Source organism: Poecilia reticulata, linkage group LG18, assembly GCF_000633615.1.
Source record: "Poecilia reticulata strain Guanapo linkage group LG18, Guppy_female_1.0+MT, whole genome shotgun sequence".
NCBI classification, from domain to species: Eukaryota; Metazoa; Chordata; class Actinopteri; order Cyprinodontiformes; family Poeciliidae; genus Poecilia; species Poecilia reticulata.
The window spans coordinates 6,591,008-6,601,443 of record NC_024348.1 but is presented as its reverse complement, the minus strand read 5'-3'; the positions used below and the strand labels follow the sequence as shown (position 1 = coordinate 6,601,443).

Genomic DNA, 10,436 nt, shown 5'->3' with positions numbered 1-10,436 from the left:
TGGCTGGGTCTTTCAGCAGGACGATGATCCCAAACACACCACCCGGGTAACGAAGAAGTGGCTTTGTAAGAAGCATTTCAAGGTCCTGGAGTGGCCTAGCCAGTCTCCAGATGTCAACCCCATAGAAAATCTGTGGAGGGAGTTGAAAGTCYGTGTTGTCCAGCGACAGCCCCAGAACATCACAGCTCTAGAGAAGATCTGCATGGAGGAATGGGCCAAAATACCAGCAACAGTGTGTGAGAACCTTGTGAAGACTTACAGAAAACGTTTGATCTCCGTCATTGCCAACAAAGAGTATATAGCAAAGTATTGAGATGAACTTTTGTTATTGACCAAATACTTATTTTCCACCAAATAAATTCTTTCAAAATCAGAAAATGTGATTTTCTGGATTTTGTTTTCTCCTTTTGTCTCTCATAGTTGAGGTACATCTATGATGAAAATTACAGGCCTCTCTCATCTTTTTAAGTGGGAGAACTTACACAATTGGTGGCTGACTAAATACTTTTTTGCCCCACTGTGTATATATATATATATATATATACACAGTGGGGGGCAAACCACCTTATTTAATTGCTGAACACTCAGGTGTGAAAGTGAAACTATGAACTGTCCCATGTCTAAAAATAGAAAGCCTAGCAGGAAAAAAAAACCCTGAACAGCATATTAACAAAACATTCTATAAGTCTACCAAAATACCTTCCTAAACTAATATATATATATATATATATATATATATATATATATATATTACCATGAATGCTGCGACATATCCTCCAGTTACATTTTACTTTCGCTTTCACTGGAACTCATTCTTATAAAAGAAAGTTGAACTGTATATTCAATGAGTCCGCTGCCTCACCTTGTTGATCTTTAAAAGCAATGCTGTAAACTTTTCCGCCGACTTCAGTCAACGAGCCGCTCTCTCCTCCGCCGGATTTGCGCCGAATCTGGAAATAATTTTCTATCTTCTTTTTTTGTTCGTCGTTCAAACGGTCGCAGTTGAAGAAGACGGGGAACTTGTAAGAAGCGTCCATGGTGAGCGCTAATTGAAGCAACTGACGAATAAACTTGGAAGTTTATTCCACCTGGAAGCCGCACCTGAACGCGGCTGTGGCTGTTCGGAAATCAGCTGGCGTTTTGCACGACGAGTTTGCACCACACGCGCTTCCTGTTATTGATACGAGCTGACGTCAGCAGAGGGGGGGAAAATCACGATGTCTGACAACAAGGTTCTGCAACTTATCAACACCGAAATCTCAAATGTATGTAAAGATAGGATATAACTTTCTCCATTTTATTTTGCATAAAGAAATAAGGATGTAATTTGTAATTTTAATGTATGACAAGTTCAGTGTTTTTTCCCTGGGGGTTCCATTACTGCAATGTGAAATAAAATTATGTAAAGTCATGGTGAAATGAATAAATAAACAAATTTACCCCAAATTTACTAGTAGTATTAAGAAATATACTGCGTTTATTCATGCATCAATTTGAAAAAATAAAATAAAATTTTTTATTTGAGTTTATAAATATTGTGTTTTATTATTTTTTTGTCCAATTAACAAAAGTCTGAATAATATGTGCTCAGTATATGTTACACGGTGCTTCAGTGGTATTCACAGTGGTTTTGGACCAAAGTCCAAATTGCTAAAATCCTCTAACATAAGAGTACGTCACTTCACATTATCTGTTCGGCAAAACGTTTTCTAAATTTTGATTTCAAACATTTGTATTGTAACATTTTAAAAATTTCATAAATGTTTAAACCACTTCTGTGTCTGGCACAAAAACATTTATTGACCTGTAAAACATATAAAACACAGTAAAAAGTACAGCAATAAAGAACAAATCACCAGTGATGTAAGACTAACATAAGCAGCTCAGACAAAACCAACAAGCTGAGTCCATATATTTTAAACACACAAGTGTTAAAAATAAAGCAGTCCATTCATGGTTGTAAGTCCTTTCTGTCAAACACTCAGGGACTATCAGCCAATTAGTTAATAAGCTCAAATCCATGGGAGATGCAGAGCTACACTGAACAATATCAGTTAGTTATTGTTAAGTTTTCCCCATTTAAAATATATCCCATTAAAAAATACACCAATTTACCAAACCCCTCAGCACAATACAAATACAGTATGTTCTTGCATATTTCAGAAAGTAGTTATGATTAAAAAAAGGGAGTTATTTTCAGATCTACTCATGTTCTGAGAATAGTAGGAGAGACTACTTTCACAAGCAGTTGTGAAAGATTTGCAATTACTCTACATATATACTAATTTAAACAGCCTGGTAGGATTATGATTTTTATGAACTGATTATTGGTTATTTATTTCCAGAGCTTGAAGTTGGCTGGCACTTATAAACAAACAATACTGACACTTCCTGAGTTTGACATCGCTCCTTTTTGACCTCCCATTCAACCTGCAGGTCAAAATCCAGTCACACAATACAATCAGATCTGAAAGAGGAGGTCAAACTAATTCAAAAGAGATTATGTGTTCTACAGCGGAAGGATAATGTGGTAAAGTGTCTAACAATTGACCACCTGTTGTGGATTGGTTTTATGTAGAAAGCAATCCTCCTTGTATCAGTCAAATTAAAATCAACTAACTTTGCAGAAAATGATTACCTTAGCAAACATTTCTCTTTAGACCTTTACAACCTTAAAAATACCAAAAACAATACTAACTACATTGGATACAAATGGATGTTTTGTACATTTCTGAATATTCCAGTGAGCACCGTTGGGGGTCATGACTGGCAAAGGAAAATTCATCCATAGGACACCTAAATAAAAAACACACAAAAAAAGCAATCCAATAACCAAGGAATGCTCTTAGGAAAACTCTGGATTAGCAAACTGGAGACAAGTTTCAACTTGCTTGCTCTGTAGCAGCTAAGTGCTCTGTAGAACTTAGCTGCTACAGAGCAAGTAAGTTGAAACTTGTCTCCAGTTTGCTGCAAAACAGTGGAACCAGATTTCAAAACACAGGAAGGATCAAATCTGTTCAGGTAACAGCCTACTGTAACTTTTTGGATGTCACATGACTGGTTTTAGAAATGGCACCATACCCACAGTCAAATTTGGCGGTAAGAACAAACAGTGATTGGTTGTGAATGACAAAAGTGTGAAACTCTTTCCAAAGCATTGTCTTTTTTTCTCCCACCAAAAGTCAATCATTCAGAGCAGGTTGGTAAAAAGTTTGAATGAAAACAGTGAATGAGAGGTAGAGCTGGAGAAGCCCAAATTGTGGGATTTCATATCAGACCAGTGGCACTGAGAAGAGGAATGGCACAGTGAGTGAACAGTGACTATGAATCGCAAGGTGTGAATGTTTCCGAGTGTCCTTAGTTTTGCTCAGCTGAAGGTGATGAGGTACTCTGGGTAGGCCTGGTCGTCGTGGAAGATAACAAAGATGATGGGCTTCACCTGACAGTTTACCAAGCTGTCGAAGCAGTCGGCAGGGTCTGTACCTCGAGGAGGGGGGGCTTTCATGGTGGAATTACCAACTGTGTAGCGGCCGGTAATAACACGCGCAACGTACAGTCGCTTTAAGCCCGATTCATCTGCTAAGGAGTAGTGGGTGGCTGAGTAATTTGCGTTGACAGCAAAGTACACCCCCTTTCCGAATGCTGTAGCTGTAAGGCAGTCACATGAAAACAAATCCACTTAACACAATGATAAACATTTTGGGATTGATTGTGTTTGTCATTTTACATTAGTCGTTATATTCTGGGAACGCTTTTCTTTTTTTTTTTTTTTAAATCAAGTCTTACCATGCTGTCCTGCGTAACTCCTGTCGAATCGGTCTCTTTCGATGGTGTTGCATGATTTTGCAGATGTGCCATGGTAGAGAAACTTTTCACCCAGGTCTGCTTCGCCGTTCTTGGAAAGTATACGGTACCGGCAGATGCTGAAGGCGTGCCACTGGTAGACGTTCTGCACTCGCTCAATCTGTGTTCCCAAAGAATTAGTCACATTTTGTTTTTGCTGGGATAATTTGATGATGTTTCTGTGTAAGCAAACTTACCTTGTGAATAGTGTAGGAAGTAGTTTTATGGAAATTGTTGGCCACTTCCTGATACTCGGGCGATTTAGGGTCTAACTCTACCTTTTTAAAGAGCTGCCCAGTCATAGGTTCCCAGTGTGGCGGTAACTCCAGCGCCAAAGCAGAAGCCACATTGTCTAATCAAATAATTTAGAGATTTTAAATGCTCAGTTAGACACTGAATAATGGGAACATGAGAGACTACAATATGCAGCATACCAGGTTCAGTTACCACATTTTTCATTTTGTACGATGTGCCTGTCGAACAGTCTGTTGCTTCTCTGGTTTTTAAGTTTACTGTGAAGCGTTTGCCATCCTTTGTCGACATTTCCAAAGACAATTCTCTCTTCAAGTCAGCTTCCTTGTCAAGCAGGCAGAGTTCCAGCAATTCTCCACTTTCATCTTCAATCGCCCACTTTGCTCCCTCTGGAAGCTCAACCTGCAAATATTTCATGACATTGACGACATCAAAAGCCACAGTAGATTTCTTGTGACTCCACTGGACCAGGTGTTGGGAACATTGCATTACCATTTGGTCTTGAGGTGATGTAGACGATGAGCTTGCTAAATACATGTCCAGTATTTTCTTTGTTGGTTGTTTAGAGAACCCTAAAACATGAAATGTACATCTTTAAAGAACTGCTTTTCCTTACAGGCTTCGTTAACATTTTTGACTGATGAGATTGTAAAACGAAAGAAAAATAACCTTGTTCCATACATTAGCAGAATTTGGTCAAAATCTACAAGGCTGATGGACTAACAGAACAGACTAAATTTTATGATTTTTAATTTTCAGAATGTTGGCAAGAAAGTCATTGACTTCAGGCTCCAACACAATTTTAATATAGGAAGTGCAACTTGGTTAAGTAAAGACACCAGGTCCTGCTGTTATGTGTATAGTTATGTTACTTGCTTCAGTCCATGTTGTCCCAAAACTTCACAGGACATCAGCAATAATAAAGTGACCTGAAGAAGTGTGGTTTGTAGAAGTGCCTCTCTAAAGTTTGTTTGAACTGGACTTTTATATTTAGCATGAATGGCCCATAATTAATGTCCACGTACATGAATTATAAGTGTAGATGACCTTTTGCCAGCGTAGGCTAAATATGATTGCTTTTGTAGATGAGGCATGTGACCTGTGGTCTTTAGTTTCAAATCACTGAGATGAAGAAAACTAAAGAATAACCAACTGAACTAAGAATGGATGGTGGAGAAAGTATGCTCTAATGTCCCAGAGTAAGTAAGTTTGGGAAAAAGGAATAAGTGGTGCAGATCCTTCATGCGATAACTTTGCCCAGAAAGTGTAACTTCCCCTTATCTAGAGGGCAGATGAAGAAGAACTACCTTTTAATACAAATGATGTAATACAAATAAAAACTAAATAATTCTAAGTGAGTTATATTATCTATGTGAGTGGGTTGAATTACTATCCATCCATCCATTTTCTTGCACCCTTGTTCTTTAGTGGGGTCGGGAGGGTTGTTGGTGCCCATCTCCARCTAACGTTTCGGGTGAGAGGCGGGGTCACCCTGGACAGGTCGCCAGTCTGTCGCAGGGCAACACAGAGACACACAGGACAAACAACCATGCACACACACTCTCACACCTAGGAGCAATTTGGAGAGGCCAATTAACCTGACAGTCATATTTTTGGACTGTTGGAGGAAACCGGAGTACCCGGAGAAAACCCACGCATGCACAGGGAGAACATGCAAACTCCATGCAGAAAGACTGGGGCCGGGAATCGAACCCAGAACCTTCTTGCTGCAAGGCAACAGCTCTACCAACTGCGCCACTGTGCAGCCCCCGGGTTGTATTACTAATCTATGTCAAAATGGTTCACTGAAGGAAATGTAAATAAAACCTAGAAAGCTGAACCAGCTCTGAACGTCATCCTGCTGACAGCGACTCTCCAGCTCGGATCTGTTGGAACATTACAACGTTACAATATTGAAACAGTGCATCACGACCTAAAGAAAAAAACGCATAGTATGGCTGCTCTGAGTTCACCATCTAACCTGAAAGCCTGAAAGACCTGTTTTTCCAGGATGACGATGCGGATCAGAGATACAAAATCTGGATTCATCTCCTTGACAGCCACGGCCATGCCGTCCAGCATTGCTCTACAAGATTCACCATAGAGCATACCGGCCTGTCCTGTAAGGGAGAACAAACAGCTTTAAGTTGACATGCTATTATTAGCTGTGTTTCTATGGTTAACGTGGCTGGTTGGGTCTTCTTTACCGTCTAAGCTTGCTAAGCACTAATTCCAAACTTATTATTAATTTCAACCCTAAAATTTTAACTTTTGCCCTTCTTATCACCTAACAGATTAACTACTGTAAGCAAGCAGGTATGAAGTGACACACAGATAAGTTTATACAAACCAGTGTTAATGGCTGGGAAGGCCACTGAGCCGTACCCGTTGCTCTCACAGAGCTGCAGGATTTTTTTGCAAGTGCTACGGATCCTATAGGTGCTGCCCTTGAACCTGGCATGGATTATTTGTTTGCATCCAAGCTTCCCAGCTGATGTTGTGCAAATGAGGTCTTCTGGAGTGCCCACTAAAAGCAAACAAAAGCAAACAAGATGTTCTGTATTCTTTATCTGAAACATATTCCAATTACGGTTAGATAATAGCTTTCATATGAGGGCATCTGGAAGTCAAAAACTATTAAAAATGAATATGACTGTTGATCCAAAGTCTACTTTTGCTCACTTTTTATTTGGTCGTAAGTGATTCAAGGATGCATTTCCTATGAACATAAAACAATTTATATATATTTTTAGATCTGTCAATGAGGTTTACCTTGCACCAACTCAGCATGGACAGCGTGGCCTGCTGCTTGCAGAATGGCTTTGGAGACACCTTTGAAATATATAAGATACACGTATCAGTAAGAATGAAGGCCAACTGAAATGCTGTATAAGGAAACCAGTAAAACCCATTTGTTCTTTTCTATGTTTATTAAAAAGTAAACACTCAAATATTACCAAACCATAGATTAGAAAAGTTGGTCGTGTTGACAATGACATCAGTTCCTGCGTTTACGATGTCGCCGCAGACGAGCTGAAGTTTGACTGTGCCGATCATGGCCGTGACCTCGTCATCAACTGCAGACACACATTGGTAAAAGGAACCTGGAGAGGTGGCAACAAAAGCAAAAAAATGTTTTTCATTTTAATCACAAATTTTATAAATCAAACGGGTTCAGTGTTCTTTCCTGGTCATTCTGTTGTGCCTGTTCTAATAATATAACATCTGTAAATTCCAACAATATGTTTAAATTTAGAGCTCTGAAGTATAAGTTGGAGACAAATCTAAAATGTTCAGGCGATCAAAAAAATGTATGCAGTTATTATAGATATGATAATATTTATTGCTAATGTACCAACATACAGTGTGTATAAATACAATTAATATAGTTTTCATGTCCCCTAAATGTCTTTTATTTGTCTGATGTAATATTCTAATCTTAAATGTCATGTTTTCATTCACTGTAAACATAAGAATAAAACAAGTTACCCCTTCAATAATGTTATAAGTTACTGAATAGGTCTGTATACAATATGACTATGCCGAAGCAGTTATTGCTAATTTTTTTTCATAAAGTTTTATCAAAGTGTAAAAAGTCCTGGTTTCATGGCAGTCTGTATAGATTTTACTGCCTTTAATCATTCTGGTCATCTGTAAATTTAAACTAATTGATACACTGAATACTTTCTTATAAACTATGCAAGCGCTTATTTAATTTTTCTTGTTGAATTGGATCACAAGCTAGTGGTTCAACACTAAAGGACCAGTAAAAATGGCAAATAGGCCAAATAGTCAAAACTCTGATCAAATGCAGATGAGATAACAATAATATGTTAAGATCATTTAGATAAAATTCACAGTATTATGAAAAAAATAAGTTATATAACCTTCAGCTAAATTAACATGGCTTATGTATCCTTTTTGAAGCAACACACCCTGGGCGCACTTAAAGGCCTGTAAAAGAAAAAAAAAATGTTTAAAAAAGGGTGTCAAACTTTCAATTTTAAAACAAAAGTGGGAAGATTTCTCTAACCTGCCTCGATTCTTTGTCCTTTGGGTAAACAATGACTCGAACTAGGAAGGGTGACTTCTTGGTTCGGTTTTGTCCATATACACCAATCTCCTCCAGAAGAATTGTGGAAGCAATTTTGTGTGGAAAGCGTAAGAGAGCGCCGGTCCCAAGAACCGGCAGAGCTACTGAACTGTAGCCTCTGATTTTACAGACAGACAGAATCCGTTTGATTCCCTGTCGTAGCGCCTGGAAAGTGAAAGCGACGCTTGTTGTAGTTTTGAAAAAGACACGGAAACGGCAACATTTGGAGAATGATTTTTACACAAGTTCGTCACCTGGACTGCAGTTCCATGTTCGTTATTATCCCAGCAGAGTAGGTTGAGGAAGATGACTGCCTTACATTGAAGACCAGGTAGGCCCTCAACCACAACTGTTTCACTTGGCAGAGTCGCCTTTCCCGTTTCTTTGTTAAACTTTTCTTCCAGCTGTCCTCCAATTATATTGCTCAAAGTCTTTCCAATGCGAGAACAGAAAGGATCATGGCCAATCATAGGACATACAATGGCATCATCCTAGAGGAGGAAAACATATGTTTCAACTAGCTAAACACCAGTATAAACATCATGTTTAATCTAGAGTTTAACACAATCCACTTCAACATCTTAAACATCCTTAATGAAGTATTGAGGTATTTATTGATGCAATTCTGACATGGATGCACGGTTTCTTACCTGTTGATCCTCAATGGCTCCTTGAACAACCTCCACTTGGTAACCGGTTCCAGGAGTGGCTCCACTTGCTGCTTGTTGGCCCGGAAAATACATCTGAAATGGCAAAAACTTATGACCTGAGAATGCCCATCACATGCTTACTTGTCCTTCTCAGCCTATTACTATGACTTTGCTCAGACGTCATCCACCCTAACTGCCGTGACAGGTACAATAGTCTCAGAGGTACCTGTGAGGCAAAGAGCACTCTGCAGTCACAAAGTTGTCAGTTTGACTCCATCTTTCCCAACCGTGTCAAAGTGCCCTCGGGTCAAGATACTAAGCCCCAAGTTACTTACTGATCTGTGTACCAAGAGGCAAGCTGGGGGGACGTGACATAGTGTAAAGGTGGTGTGAGTAGCCGGTATGGCTCGAAAAGTAAATCATCAACATCACCCCTGCCCACTCAATCCATTTACAGATGTCTGAATGCAGTGGCGCAAAAAGTGGGTATGCAGCGCATGCAACGCATTGTTTTCCCGTACACTTAAGGACTGAAGCATTACGCTCCTTCACCTCGCGCACATGACGAGGTAAATGTGGCAAGTTTTGCCCTTCACGTATCGTCGCCCCAGTGTGGGAGGTTGGGGAGGGGGGCGAGTGAGCGTCTCTCCTTCACCCTGACGTTCCTTCCCTCGGGCGGGGGGGGGGAATTTATGTTTTCGCATCCACCTGAATAATGTGTAGTTGCGCCACTGTCTGAATGGGTAATGACTGCACATTCCACGGAACATCTTCCACAATCATAACCCATTCCGTGCAAAATCATCCTGAAGAAAAGGCTCAGAGAGCCAGCACACACCCGCAGTACTGTTCATTGTCGAGTTTTGTATTTTATAATATTTTTCAAGGCGAACATGTTTTTAGTAGCACTTAGATTCAGGCTTAGCACATTTTTTTAAAAACTGCTTAATTTGTGTTGGTAGGAATGTAGAAGCTTTTATTATTATTTATTTATTTTTTTTAAGGAAAGTATAGATACGTTTCTGATATATTTACTTGTGGAACAACAAAAATTATTTGACACACAAAGTTGCTTGCCAAAAGAGAAAGCTGTTGCTCTCAGGTTCGGGTATCTAGGATAGTGCACTTCCTCAGCATGAGCTCAGTGAGAGGCGAAAGTGAAACCTAGAAGAGTGCCTGTTTTTTTGTTGTTGTTTGTTTTAAAAACATCGACAGCAACAAATATAGCAATAAACAGTTAGCAAAAAACAAAAGAGGCAAGTCAAGTAAAAAAACGGTGAAAGCCAGTAATTATTCCACGACAGGATAAGAAACTTTAGCCAATTTATTTTTGTTTCTTACCTTCTCTCTCCTTAAAAGCAAAGCAGTAAACTCTCCCCGCCAACTATATGACTCTGTACTGGAATCTCCTTTTTTGTTCGACTACACCAAATAAGGTGTAGCCTTTCTTTGACCGTGGTTCAGACGGAAGAAGACTTATCTTTACATAAATCAAGGCAGCAGTGGAGTTGTCACAGAGCGGAGCACAGCTGGTGTGTTTAGGTCGAGTTTGCTCGTTTGCGCCGCCTGTTGGTCAGGGTGTACCACGCATCTCGCCC

The 10,436-nt window shown here is 39.5% G+C and overlaps 2 protein-coding genes across 2 annotated transcripts in view; both read right to left on the bottom strand.

Moving 5' to 3' along the window:
* LOC103480296 (poly [ADP-ribose] polymerase 14-like) overlaps positions 1 to 1,161 on the bottom strand; it is a 13,623-nt gene extending 12,462 nt beyond the window's left edge. Inside the window, exon 1 of the mRNA XM_008435180.1 lies at positions 863 to 1,161. Within this exon, the coding sequence (XP_008433402.1) occupies positions 863 to 1,037 (175 nt within the window). The 5' untranslated portion in view covers positions 1,038 to 1,161. The remainder of the gene's footprint in view (positions 1 to 862) is intronic.
* A 619-nt stretch (positions 1,162 to 1,780) lies between these two features.
* Positions 1,781 to 10,436, bottom strand: LOC103480294 (poly [ADP-ribose] polymerase 14-like). Its single transcript, XM_008435179.1, has 15 exons — positions 10,180 to 10,436; positions 8,839 to 8,931; positions 8,443 to 8,679; positions 8,129 to 8,353; positions 7,983 to 8,049; positions 7,053 to 7,199; positions 6,868 to 6,927; positions 6,446 to 6,622; positions 6,077 to 6,215; positions 5,923 to 5,981; positions 4,588 to 4,667; positions 4,278 to 4,497; positions 4,041 to 4,195; positions 3,787 to 3,964; positions 1,781 to 3,648 (listed from the first exon to the last, which is right to left on the bottom strand). Exons 2-15 carry the CDS (start codon positions 8,929 to 8,931, stop codon positions 3,368 to 3,370), a joined length of 2,118 nt encoding a protein of 705 aa, XP_008433401.1. The 5' UTR covers positions 10,180 to 10,436; the 3' UTR covers positions 1,781 to 3,367.

Excerpts from the sequence above, each read along its gene's own strand:
- LOC103480294 (XM_008435179.1), bottom strand. The coding sequence starts at position 8,931 with ATGTATTTTCCGGGCCAACAAGCAGCAAGTGGAGCCACTCCTGGAACC. Across the intron at positions 7,200-7,982 it reads CCATGTTAATTTAGCTGAAG|GTTCCTTTTACCAATGTGTG; the intron begins GTTATATAACTT and ends CCACCTCTCCAG. Across the intron at positions 4,668-5,922 it reads GAGCTGGTTCAGCTTTCTAG|GGTTCTCTAAACAACCAACA; the intron begins GTTTTATTTACA and ends TTCATGTTTTAG.